Source organism: Ursus americanus, chromosome 14 (assembly GCF_024610735.1).
Source record: "Ursus americanus isolate L20-20 chromosome 14, mUrsAme1.1.p, whole genome shotgun sequence".
NCBI lineage: Eukaryota > Metazoa > Chordata > Mammalia > Carnivora > Ursidae > Ursus > Ursus americanus.
In genome coordinates, this window is record NC_142140.1 from 56127775 (window position 1) to 56141902 (window position 14128).

At 47.4% G+C, this 14128-nt stretch overlaps 1 protein-coding gene across 2 annotated transcripts in view; it reads right to left on the bottom strand.

The window, feature by feature from the left end:
• The window catches only part of CATSPERD (catsper channel auxiliary subunit delta), a 47684-nt gene extending 33630 nt beyond the window's left edge, over window positions 1–14054 (bottom strand). Inside the window, exons 1-5 of one of the 2 annotated variants that reach the window (XM_087867358.1) lie at window positions 13547–14054; window positions 11645–11699; window positions 10726–10802; window positions 4706–4778; window positions 3649–3763 (exon numbers count right to left, since the gene is read on the bottom strand). In XM_087867358.1, coding sequence (XP_087723484.1) covers window positions 3649–3763; window positions 4706–4778; window positions 10726–10802; window positions 11645–11692 — 313 coding nt within the window. In that variant the 5' untranslated portion in view covers window positions 11693–11699; window positions 13547–14054. The other variant, XM_087867360.1, reaches the window with a different exon arrangement.
• Window positions 14055–14128: the final 74 nt, after the last annotated feature.

Consider the following 14128-nt stretch of genomic DNA (forward strand, 5'->3'; position numbering starts at 1 on the left):
AAAAACATGAGCTTCCGGGGCGCCTGGCTGGCTCAGTCAGTGGAGCCTGAGACTCTTGATCTCAGGGCCGGGAGTTCGAGCCCCACATTGGGGGTGGAGCCTACTTTTTATTTTTATTTTTTATTTATTTTTTATTTATTTTTTAAAGATTTTATTTATTTATTTGACAGAGATAGAGACAGCCAGCGAGAGAGGGAACACAAGCAGGGGGAGTGGGAGAGGAAGAAGCAGGCTCATAGCGGAGGAGCCCGATGTGGGGCTCGATCCCATAACACCGGGATCACGCCCTGAGCCGAAGGCAGACGCCCAACCGTTGTGCCACCCAGGCGCCCCTGGAGCCTACTTTTTAAATAAATAAACAAACAAGCCAACTAACCATGACTGAAATTCCATCAATTTCAGGGCAAAGGGAAGAGCAGGGTTTCTCAACCTTGACACTACTGATATTTGGGGTCAGAGTGTTCTCAGTTGTAGGGCTGTCCTGTGTGCGTTGTACTCGGTTTCGCAGCACCTCTGTCTCTGCTGACTCTATCCCAGTGGCACCTTCCCCCAGTCTTAACATCTAAACTATCTCCAGACATTGCCACAGGGGGGTGTACCTGTGATAGTTGAGAACCACTGGTTTTGCAGGAACTCTTAGGACCCTGACGAAATGGCAGGAAGGGGTCCTTTCTCTTGGGGAGGCATTCTTTGATTCTATTGTAAAAGCAGAAGCTTCAGCTCCAAAGAAAATATACACGTGGCCAACAAGACAGGAAAAGGCACTCTCGGCATCACTGATCATCAGGGAAATGCAAAGCAAAACCACACTGTGATGGCACTCGTACGTATTAGGATGGCCATTATCAAAGAATCAGAAATCAAGTGTTGGCGAGGATGGGGAGCCATCGGGACCCTCGTGCACTGGTGGTGGGAACGTAAATCGGTGCGCGTGGTGTGGGAAACAGGATGACAGTTCCTCAAGAAATTGAAAATAGGGATCTGGCAATCCCACTTCTGGGTCTCTACCCAAAAGAACCGAAAGCAGAGACTCAAAGAGATATTTGCACACCTATATTTATGGCAGGATTATTCACAGTAACTAAAACATGGAAGCAACCCAGGTGTCCATTGACAGATGATGAATGGATGAGCAAAAATGTCATGTAGACACACAGTGAAATATTATTTGGCCTTGAAAAGGAAGGAAGGACATTCTGACACCTCCTGCAACATGGATGGACCTTGAAGATGTTGGGCTCAGTGAGAGGAGCCAGATATAGAAGGACACTTATATGATCCCTAGAGGAGCTCCATCCATAGAGACAGAAGGTAGATGGTGGGAGCCAGGGTGGGGCAAAGGGTGGAGAGTCAGCCCTTCGGATGCTATTAAAGAAAGTGAGGAAGAGAAAAGGAAGAATAGAGACTGGACTGACTGACGTTACAAGGAGCCCTTATGGTCCCTCAATATATTAAAACGTGGAGCTTCCAAATGACCCAGCAACCCTACTCCTAGGCTAGCTTACCCCAGAGAATTGAAAACTCACGTGCACATACAACTCATGCAGGATTGCACACATAAGCACTATCACACAATGGCTAAAAGGATGAAACAAGCCAAGTGCCCAGCAGCTAGTGAATGGACAAAAGTGGTTCACCCATACCGTGGAATATTATTCAGCCTTAAAAAGGAGCAGTCACACGCTAAAATGGGGAGGAAGCTCGAAAACACAACGCTCAGGGAGAGAAGCCAGACACAAAAAAGCCACAATGTGTGTGATTCCATGTGTGTGAAATGCCCAGAACAGGCATGTCCACAGAGACAGGAAGTGGGTGTGTGGTTGTCAGGGGCTGGGGATGCGTGGGAAGTGACGGCTGATGGTGACGGTCTTTCTTCTTGGGGTGATGGAATGTTCCAGAACTAGACAGTGGCGCTGGTTGCACAACATTGGGAATGTACTAAGTGCCACTGAACTGTATACTTTAAAATGGTTAAAATGGGTCAGTTTTATGTGACTTTTATGCTCCCTTCCCCCCCAAAAAGGAGAAAGAGACGTGAAGTGTGAGAGAGAAAAGAAGTGGCATGGAAGGTCAGGAGGGGGATAGAGGACCAGGCAGCAAAGCAAGAGCCAGCTCATGGGTGAATTTTGGAGGAAGGGAGAGGAGGGAGGAAGCAGGGAGGGCTGTGTGGCAGTTTGGCTTGGGGCAGTAAGTTCTGCAAGGAAGGGATGTTTCAGAGACAGCTGGGTGTTTGGTTTGGATGTGACAATCGATGACATGGCCCCCAGACGGGTCAGAGCAGGTTTCTGGGGCTTGTTTCTACAGTCCCCGACAAGAGGCCCTGGGTCCTGGCTCCACCTGGATTAGGTACATTCTCTACCAGCACCCCCACCCCGCCACGCATCATGCCCTCAGCATCATCGCCAGGTCACCTTGTTGTTGAGGGTCAAATCCCAACACGTAATGAAAAGTGAGACAGAGCCCAAACCAAGGTGTAGCTCTTCTCCTGTGCTTCTCTGTCTCTCCCAGTGGGCTGCCAGCCCCTCTCCAGCCAGGGCTCAGCAAGCACCTGGCAGGCACCACACTGGCTGGGCAAGGATTCCTCTCGTGGGGTCCATAGTCTTTTGCCAAAACTAATATAAATGAAAAAAAAGAATAACGAATTGCAAGATGGTGATCTGCCAAGCTTTGTGGCTCTGGACTGAGGAGACTTTGACTCCCAGTGAACACTGGGTGATATCCGGGGACATTTGTGGTGTCAGGATGAGGTGGGGGGGGAGGGAGGGGGACTCCTGGCAGGGGGTGGATGGGGCCAAGAATGCTGCCCCACATCCCCACAGTGCCTAGGGCAGCTGCCCCCCCCCCCCCAAGAATGACCTGGCCCTAAATGTCAGCCGCGCTAACCTTGAACTGACCTCTTTTCTTTTTTTGTTCTTTTCTTTTTTAGTTTAAAAAAATTTTTAAAGATTTAATTTATTTAAGAGAGAGAGAGAGAGCAGGAGGGTGGGGAGGAGTGGAGGGAGAAGGAGAATTAGACTCCATGCTGAGCATGGAACCCGATGCAGAGCCCGATCCCACCTCCTGAGATTGTCACCCAAGCCAAAATCAAGAGTCGATGCCCAACTGTCTGAGCCACCCAGGCGCCCCAAACTGACCCCTTTCTCATCACAGTGGGTACCCGACCATCCTTCTTTTCTAAAGAATGGCATCTCCCTTGTCTTCATTCTTGACCTCATCCTTTTCCCTCCTACGTGAGGGTTTTCTTCTTTCTCTCTCTTCATACAGCTTACCTTCTCTCCTGTTCCCTGTCCCTAATGGGCAGTAGGTGGGACTGAATATTCCCATCACCCAGCCTTGTCACCGAGCATGTATGAGCCATTCTTGGCCCTCCTCGATCCTCTCTGACATATACTCCAATGCAATTCCTGTTGATGTCCCTCATTTACTTCAATCACGTAAGAGCAGGCTTTTGCGGCTTGTGACTACAATCCCCGATAGAAACTAGGTTCCCACCATACGAATAATTTTCATTTGAATTTGAAAGGACAAGGTAGTGTCTAGGGGCTGACATCCAAGGAGTAGCATTGTTTGTATTTCCAAAATTAATAAACCTGTTCCTGGATGTTGGCAGATTGCAAACAAAATTTAAAAAATACAAAACACGTATACCTATAGATGCGTTCCAGGAATTGGCTTCATAATCATAAATATAGACTTTCTGATTCACGACTAAGAGCAATACTGAGTCAGCGATATGTGCTGATGTTACTTCTGGTATGCCAACCTAAAAATAACAACACAGGATATCAGGAAGTGCACCCTTTCCAACGATTCAGAAAGTAAGACGACTAGACGCACATTTAAGAAACATGTATGCTGGGGCGCCTGGGTGGCACAGCGGTTAAGCGTCTGCCTTCGGCTCAGGGCATGATCCCGGCGTTGTGGGATCGAGCCCCACATCAGGCTCTTCCGCTGTGAGCCTGCTTCTTCCTCTCCCACTCCCCCTGCTTGTGTTCCCTCTCTCGCTGGCTCTCTATCTCTGTCAAATAAATAAATAAAATCTTTAAAAAAAAAAAAAAAAAGAAACATGTATGCTAACAAAAGTTGTTTGGTTCCTTGGTGTTGGGAACTGAATACTCTGCGATCAGCTGGAACCGAAACCGAGAACTTGGAATTGGTGCTTGGTGCCCTCGGATACCTCCTTCTTCCTTATCTATCTCTTTCTTCTTTATCAAAACTTTCCCTGAGGATAAAGCCTAAAGTGCAAATAATGAACAATGAACATAAATGATAAATGTGTTGCTTATAAGAGAAACACTGGCATTTGAATAGGTGGCAAAGCCTTCTTTAGTGTAGGGGCCAGTCATAGAATTTCTCCAGATAGTTAATGAGAAGGTAATGGTTTTTCTGTTTTGGTTTAGGACAGTTTAGGGAGGCCCTGAAATTAGTGCATAAAATCTATCTATTCATAACACAAACAGTTATAAGGAGCACTTTCAACAATTCTGCTTCAGAAAAGAAAAAAAAAGCCTACCTTAGTAGTAAGGGCAGAATAGAATTAACCCTTCTCCTGGCTTAGAAATTGTTCTCAATATCTTTAGAAGTACATTGTAATATAAGCCCCCAAACTAACAAAAACAGACTGGAGTGATCTTTTCAAACTGTGTCTTCCCCGTGAGTGTTACTTATGTTGAGAATCCTTCAGATGGTTCAGTAAAATAACTACCTTCATTGACGTAGGGATGGAAAGTGGAAGGAGACTACTTTTGAAATTATCTCTCGTGAAAAACATTTGTCTTCTGAAATAGATAATAAAAGTTAAATTAGGACAATTTCACACAAGAAAGGGAAAAAAAAGGCAAGGTTAAAAATCTTCTATGTTTAAAAACATTTATTGTAGAGAGAGAGAGTGCATATGTGGGTGGGGGGGTGCGGCGGGAGGGACAGAGGGAGAGGGAGAATCCCAAGAAGATTTCCCGCTGAGAAGAGCCTGACACAGGGCTCGATCTCATGATCCCAAGATCATGACCTGAGCTGAAATAAAAAACGGGACGCCCAACAGACTGCCCTTTTTAAAAACAAAGTTTAGGTTTAGGTTTTGTCTGTCTATCTATCTATCTATCATCTATCGATCATCTTTGAATGAGTAAACTTTGTAGACTGGGTATTTGACTTCTTGAAATAACATTTTAAAAGTGTGACCATGTCAAATATAAAATTATATAAAATGTACATTAAGCAGCTTGCCTTACTCAGGATGAACTTCAGCTTTGTCATTTATATGGTTCTAATCCCACTAAAGTAAAAGGTTTCAGACCAGGAACGTGTGTGCATGAAAGAAACAATGTGTTCCTTCAGGCAGGAAACTTTTAAGAAGTGAAAGGCCATCCATGAACATGGTATATTGCTTCCTTATCCAGATCTTGTTCTTCTGCCTCCTCAAGAGAGTTTTATGGTTTTAGACAGAAAGGAATTGCTGAGTTAATTCTTATGTGTTTTAAAGTTTCTGTTGCTATTGGGAATGATGTTTATCATAACTGCCTTTTCTGAGTGTTCATGGCTGGTTTACAAGAGAGGTGTTGATGTTTTCAATGTGTGTGTTGTATTTGGTCATCTTGCTGCACTCAGTTATTACTTCTAGTAGCTGATACTCGGATTTGGCAAATGTTGTCTCTTTCTTTCCAATGTGTTTTACATTTCATGTCTTTATCTCATCATATTGCATTGGCTGGGACCTCCAATACAAAGTTGAATGAGAGTGATAATTCATATCTGTGTATACTGTGTCTTTTACAAGGGTAATACTTTTCAGCAAATACTCAGTTGACATCAAAACCAATAAAACATTGGAGGAGAAAGGAACACTGAAGCATAAACTGTGGAATATTATTTTACTTGTTTACTTATTTTTGGGTTTTGTTTCTCTCCCTCCCTCTCTCTCTTTTTAAGTAGGTACCATGCCCAGTGTGGAGCCCAATGTAGGGCTTATACTCATGACTCTGAGATCAAGACCTGAACTGAAATCAAGAGTCAGATGCTTGGGGCGCCTGGGTGGCACAGCGGTTAAGCGTCTGCCTTCGGCTCAGGGCGTGATCCCGGTGTTCTGGGATCGAGCCCCACATCAGGCTCCTCCGCTATGAGCCTGCTTCTTCCTCTCCCACTCCCCCTGCTTGTGTTCCCTCTCTCGCTGGCTGTCTCTATCTCTGTCGAATAAATAAATAAAATCTTTAAAAAAAAAATAAAAAAAAAAGAGTCAGATGCTTAATGGACTGAGCCAGTCAGCCACTCTTGGGTTTTGTTTCTGTTTTAGAATCTGTCATTGAGGTGAGTTTTCATTTCTTTTCTTTAAAGTGAGCGAGTGAGCGAGTGGGCACATCTGCACGTAAGCCAGGAGGCAGGGGTGGTGGGGTGGGGAGTGGGCGGGGGTTGGTGGGTAGGAGGGACAGAGGGAGAGGAAGAGAGAGAATCCCAAGCAGGCTCCACGCCCAGCATGGAGCCCAATGCAGGGCTCCCATTGCATGACCCTGAGCTATGACCTGAGCCAAAATTAAGAGTCAGGTGCTTAATCAACTGGGCCACCCAGGAGCCCCTGAGGTGAGTATTCTAAAGGAAAGTTTTCTGAAATACTATAAGGTTTTCACCTATTTTGGCCTTTTTTTTTTTTTTTTAAACAAACTCTCATTCATGCATTTGGCACACATTTATTGGATACTAAGCTCTGGGGACATAAAGATAACCAAACATTTTTTTCTACCTACAAGACCTTCTTTAGCTCACTAGGGGGAAAAAAATACAAAGAAACAAGTTTGGGGTTGAAATAAATATATAGTGGCTCACTTTTTCAGGAACCGTAGCTATTAGAAACCTAGTTAAGGATCTAGAAGTGAGGGGCGCCTGGGTGGCTCAGTCGGTTAAGCATCTGCCTTCCACTTGGGTCATGATCCCAGGGTCTCTGCACATTGGGCTCTCTGCTCAGCGGGGAGCCTGCTTCTCCCTCTCCTGCTGCCTGTCGCTTTGCCTACTTGTGCTCTCTCTCTCTCTCTGTCAAATAAATAAATAAAATATATTTTTTTTAAGTTTGAAATACTAAATTAGAAAGTAGGGGACTCTCATGCCAGTCTTGCAAAAGACGGGCATGCCGACAACAAAATATTGTGTCTGTAAACAAGGGAAAGAAACAGGAAACATGTTTAAATTCGACGTATCACGATGTCATAGCACAAGGTAACAGCCTGCTCCAACGGCACTGGCAGCCGGCATCAGCCAGGCCACGCTCCTACTCAGAAACCTTGAACGGCTACCTATAACCTAGAGGATCGAGGGCAAGACTTCTTAACTGGCTTACAGGGTGGTCCATGATCTGCCTCCCTATCCCAGGGCTTCTTGCCCTCCGCACTACTGACATCGGGGCCACATGATCCTCTCCTAGGGAGCTGTCTCACGCACTGCTGGGACAGCAGCACCCCTGGCCTCTGTCTGCTAGATGCCAGTAGCACCCCCAGCTGTGACAACCACACACGCTTACCACCATTGTGCAAACCTCCCCTGGGGGGCAGAATCCCCCCCCAGTTGAGGACCACCACCCTGGCCTCCTCGGTCGCCACCTTAGCCTAAAGTTTTATACTCCGGCCTCACGCGTCATAATGTGTCTCTCCTTCACGCCACCTGATACTGCTTATTCCCTCCAAAGCCAACTGCTATTCATCCTGGGAGGCACTCAGTCCTTACGCTGACATACAGAAGGCCAGCTCTTAGCCAAGTACAGCTCTGTGTCCTTCTCCGGGCTGATACTCCACTGTCCCTCCCCAGTCAGGTTCCTCAACTCAATTCATTGCTTTCCTGACCTTCCCTACACAGTCACCCTGATGGATTGAAATCCTACCTGGGCTTCAGCTAGTCCCTGATGCCCCTTCCTCCATGCAGCCTTCCTTGATTCCTCCCAAGACCCCTCCTCCTCTGAGCCACTAGTTTCCATGTACAACTCTCCTAACCATATCTCCCTCCAGGGCTGCCTCCCTGGTCTCTCACTGGACCACAGCCTCAGCCCCTCACTTGTCTCCTTATGCTGTCTCACTTTTCTGCTTCCCGTTGGTCACCCAACAATGAATTGTCCTTTAAAAGAGAAGTCAGTCAGATTGTGTCACTCCCCTGCCTAATCTCTGGTGGCTTTCCACTGAAATCCAAATTTGTCACCACACCTTACAAAGCCCCATGTGATTTGATACTGTTGACATCTCCCTTCACTCCTTCCCCTCACTCATTGTCCTCGAGCTGTTCCTCCAAAAATCAAGCAAGGTCCTGCCTCAGGGCCTTTGCATATGCTGCCCCTGCCACCTAGGAAGCTTTACCCCCTGACTGCAAGAGGAAAGGACACCCTAGGGAGAGGTTCCAGGTGGGACAAATGTCTCAAGAAGTATACACGGTAGCAACATAAACAAGTTATAATTTTAGGTTAACTGCTAAGAAATGGGATCCTTGTGTCTGAGAACGTGTGTTGAACATTTTGACAGATTCTGCCAAACTGTCCAAACGTATTTAGCCTCATCCACGTTTGCCCTCACCCTCGCCAACACTACAGGCAAAAAGTGACATTTTCATCATTTTATTAAGCATTAGAATGTCTCATTGCCAGAAGCTGTTGGAATCAGACCCTCTCTGACTCCAATGTGTTCTGAGCATCAGTATATCATTTAAGCACGTTATGCTCTAAGCTGGGGGTCTGGCAAACTTTTCCTGTAAAAGGACAGAAAGGAAATATTTTAGGGGCCACATGGCCTCTGTCTTGACCACTCAACTCTGCTCTTGTAGCACAAAAGCCACCACAGAGAGTCAAACTTTATTGTGGACATCGAAATTTGAATTTCACATCATTTCACATATCACAAAATATGGTTCTACTTTTGATTTTTTTTCAATCATATAAAAATGTAAAGACTATTCTTAACTTGCCAGCCATATGAAGTCAGGTGGTGGGCTGAATCTGGCCTGTGAGGCCATCGTTTGTGACTTCTGCTCTAAAGCAGATGTGATGAGGGAAACATTCCGCTTCTGAGCTGTCCAACACGCTTGCCACTAGCTCCACTCAGTGCTTGAAACGCGCTTAGTTTGTGTGGATTCTGCACTGTATTTAATTTTAATTAATTAAAATTTTTAATTTTTTTAATTGCAGTAAAACACACATAACATGTGTATTTCACAATTTATGTTAATTGTGATAAAATACACATAAAATATATCATTATAATCATTTTTTAGTGTCCAGTTCAGTGGCATTAAGCACTTTCATGTGGTCGTGCAGCCACCCCCACCCTCTGTCTCCAGAACTTTCCATCTCCCCAAACTGAGACTCTGTCCCCAGGAAGCACGGACTCCCCACCCCCGGCCCCAGCCCTGGCTCCCACCATCTCCTCTCAGTCTCTGTGGACGGGACTCCTCTGGGGACCTCCTGGGAGTAGGGTCCTGCGGGATGTGTCCTTCTGTGCCTGGCTTATGTCACTGAGCATAACGTCCTCCAGGTTCACCCATGTTGTACCAGGTGCTGGAATGTCCTGGCTTCTGGAGTGACATAAACCTTGGGCCTCTGTGTCCTTGCTTTCTCTCTGTCTGTCCCACTCTTTGTTGGCTGCTTCCCCACCCACATGCCCTGCCTTCTCTGGGATGTCCCTTCCTCCTCCTTGGCTCCTGCCTTCCTCAGCTTCTTTGTCTCCTGCTTTTCAATTTCTCTTTCTCTTCTCCCACCTGCTCTGTAAAATCAAGATTCACCAGAACCTCTGGCCGCTGACATGGGATCCCTGGGTGACGGCCCACAGCCAGAACCACCACTGACATGCAGATGACCTTCTGTTACCATCTCTGGCCTCATGTGCCCTCGATGTGTCGCAAGCAGCAAGCCATCCCATGCTGCCACCTCTTCCCCCGCCTCCCACCCCGTTCCTTACACCAGAAGCTTGAGGGCCATCTTAAACTGCTTGCCCACCTCCCTTCTCCACACACCAGGAGAACTGACAAGTCCTGCTGAGTCCCGTCCTGCTCCTCTATTATAGCCTCGCCTTCCGTTTAGGCTTTAGCCTGTTGTTATTTTGTTTTGGGTTTTTTTTCTTTTGGCCTGAACTCTTGAAATCCTCCTGCATATAGAATGTGTAGCCCCCAATCCTCCACCGCCCTTAGGACGAGTAGTAAACACTTCAGTATGGTGCACACACCTGGTTTTCTAACCTTGCACCCTGATGACCTCAGGTGCATGCTGGGCAGAGTGTTCCCATTCCTTTGAATGCGCCCCCCTCTGTGATGATTAATTATATCCAGGATCTGTGATGCGGGGGGTACCATACCACACTGTAATTCTTTTTTTTTTTTTTTAAGATTTTATTTATTTATTTTACAGAGATAGAGACAGCCAGCGAGAGAGGGAACACAAGCAGGGGGAGTGGGAGAGGAAGAAGCAGGCTCCTAGCAGAGGAGCCTGATGTGGGGCTCGATCCCAGAATGCCGGGATTACGCCCTGAGCCAAAGGCAGACGCTTAACCGCTGTGCCACCCAGGCGCCCCACACACTGTAATTCTTTTATTTTCTGGTTTCTTCATTTCTCTTCCTCTGACCCCCACCCCGACTATGAACTCCCTATAGGCCAGCGACCAGCAACACAGGACGCAGCCATCTTCCTTAATGTTTGTCGAATGAATGAATGAGGGCAAAGCTAGCGTTTTAATAAAAAGGAAGGTAACAGTACATAAAATGGTCACTTACCCTAGATACAGGGCTATGTTTTTCTTGCAAGGATGTTGAATCAAGTGTGCCGTCGTAGATGAAAAATACAGAAGGTCCTAGAGAGATAGTCACACAAATCTTAGTATCAATAATAACGAATCGTTGAGAAAAACAATTTCCTGATGTATAACATTGAAATTGTAAAGGTGAAATTGAGGTGGGGCATAATAGCAATGTAGCGTAATTTTCCTGTTTTCCTAGTACACTAGGACGTCAGATGTCAAAGTGGGGGGCTGGGGGGGGAAGCTGGGTGAAGGGTACCTGAGACATCTCTGTGCTACATTTGCAACTTACTGAGTATTTATAATTATGTCAAAATAAAAGATTAAGAGAGAGTCACAGGACAATTACTGATATCACATCGCATTCCTTGTACACGTTATTGCTGATTCACAGATCATGAGTTTTTGAAAGAGACACCAGAGGACGAGGAATTGTAAAGGTAACATGTTAGGGACCAGGCGCTCAGAGAGGATTTAGAAATGCAGATATCACTTCTGAAATAATGCCATGTCAACAGGAAACACATTTTAACAGGTGAGATATTTCTTCCTGCCTTGTAGGCACACATGGGGTGGAAAAAAAAGTTCCTTTTTGCAGGATGTCATGGAAGCAAAGGAACGTTTTGCTGCTTGTTATCCTACAGTTACAACGTAGCAAATGAACACTGAAAAGGGGGATCTGAGTTCTAAGCCCACTTCCATCTCCTGGTTTTCTTCGGGTCATTGGGTGGCTTTCACCTAGTTTTTTAGTGAAATGGGAAAGATTAACCCCTACTTCAAAGCACAATGGTAGGAATTAGATAATGTTCTATGTCTGACACATCACTGGCACCCAAGAAATATTAGCAAGTGTTAGTTCTGAAAGTGAAGAATGAGAGAAGTAGGGAGCCACATACCCCTTGAATTTGCTGACTGATATGAAACAGCTTTCCTGTCCTCACCATGTGATTACTAGAGGTAAGTGACAAGAGAGACCATCTGTCATGTTTACCGAATATTCAGCATGACTCCTACCAGGGTGCCTCTGGATGAACCCTAAAATACCTGTTCCTGATGCTTTAGGGTTATGGGAGCCCATGGAAAATCTGATGAAACTGTGGGCCTTCCTCTCCCACAAACACACACACGTACATGCAAAAATGGAGATTTAATTCCCAAGAGCTCATAAAGGCTCATTTGCAGACCTCGGATTAGGAACTCTTACTCCAACTCCAGGTTTTCTTCCCCCACCCCCTCTTCTTTTTTGGCTATGGCCAGGGGTGGGGAGATGGATGGTATTGGTGGCTGGAGAATGTTGATACAGTTTATAGCTTATAGCAGAGGTTCTCCGGCTTGGTATGTGCCAGAAGCACCTGGAGGCTTGATGAAGGGTCGATTGCCGGGCCCCACCTCCCAAGTCTCTGAGTCAGTAGATCCAGGGAGTGCAAGTCTAACAAATTCCCGGGTGATGTTGGTGCTGCTGCTCCAGGATCACACTTGCAGAACCAGTGTGAGGAAATGGGAGAACTGGGTATCACCAATCTTTCCAAACTTTGGGACAAATCCCATCGGTAAATCTTACTGGAAAACTCTACTTTTTGCTTACTAGCTATGTGTCTTTAGGTCAGTGAGTCTTTAATTTTGCTGGGTCTGTTTTCCCATCTTAAGGAATCACTGCTCCATGAACTGTTGTAAATTTCAAGTTAGGCCATGCACCAGGAGCACACATTTACTATTTCATGGGCAAACAGGGCCCTGCTGAATACGACAGCTTACTCCAGGCAGGGATTCCCTGAGGGCAGGAACTGGGCATTAGCATTTATCTTCTAACCCCCGTGACACCCTCCATACAGTATTCACTAATCTATTTACTGGAATCTAAAAATGTTCTGGGTAAGGAGTGAGTGAGATAAATACTTCACACCCTCATGGAGCTAATATTCTAGTGACAGCAATAGACAAAAAATTTGTCAAAACATAACAGAAATTAGTGATTGATAGGAAAAAGCCATTGCGGAGTGGTGGGGGGAGTGCTTTAAATAAGGAGATGTGCTATGTAAGTCAGGATCAGAATGACTTAAACCAGGATCAGGAACCAGCCACGGAGAAATCTGGAAGCAAAGTGTTCCAGGCAGAGGGAGTAGCAAGCGCAGTCTCCTCGTCCCCAAGGCTGGCCAGAGTCTGGCTTGTTCAAGGGATGGTGTGACCAGGGGTGGGCGGGGGCCAGATCGGTGGTTCTCAAATTTCCAGAGGATACATGGCAGTGCCTAGAGACATTCTTGATGGGATTGTCAAGCCTGGGGTAGGATTTAGCATCTAGCGGGTGGAGGCCAAGGAAGCTGCTCAACATCTTACACGGCACAGGACAGCCCAATCCCAAAGAGTGTCCTAAATGTCAGCAGCGCAGCTGTTGAGAACGTCTGGGCCAGACCACGCGGGGAAATGTAGGCTGCGCCAGGCGCCAGGAACTTGGGTTTTATTCCGGGCGCCACAGATATCAGGGCAGGGGAATGACGAGATCAGATTCGTTTACAAATGATCCCTCTGCCTGCGGGAGTGGGCGATGGAGAGTTGGGGTGAAAGAACGGGAAATATCGAGTTCAATTTCTAGAACAAGAAACTGGGGAGCCTTAACGAGGCTGGGAGCCCCTACTCAGGGACGAGCCGCCCCCTCCCCGACCCCGGGCAGCACCCCTCCCCGGGGAGGGCAGCCCCACCGGCAAAGCGGCTGAGCTCTCGCCAGCAAGCAGAGCCGCAGGGTCGCCGCCACCACCAGCATCAACACCAGCATCTTCGAAGAACCACCGCCACCAATGTACCTCAACCGCCACTGGGTGTCGCCTCACAGTCTGGGCATGCGCAGAGCGGCGCCTGATCCTCAGCGCGCCGCCGCCAGCGGGAGGCCTGGCGTCTGAGCAGGCGCACCTAGTCTCCCGGGGAACGCGAAGGCGCACAGCTCAACACGCCCCTCTCCTTGAGTGCCTGGGTGTGCGCACACAGACGCTCACGCTTTCTCCGGCCTGAGCATGCGTTCACTGTCTCCCGAAACCGCCACCGGGAAGGGCTCCGGCGGGCGCACACAGCCGCCCGTGAGCAGGCTAATTTGAGCATGCGCACGGCGTGTCCCGGGAAACCCGAATCCACCAACCAGGTCGCACTACAGAGTCGGAGCGCAAGTCGCCTGCGCGCCTTAGCCCAAGTGTATGCACAGGGCTGTCTATGCGTTCTCACAGGGGCTCTCGCCGCACCAACGGCTCTCTTATCAGGGGCCCTGGAGCGTGCCCACAGCCCTCCACATGAGCAGAAGGGGCTTGCAGCGCGCCAACTGGGAGGCCGGAAGAGGCGGAAGAGGTGAAGAGGCTGAGCCCCGCCCCCACGCTCCTGCAAGCCACACCCCGTCG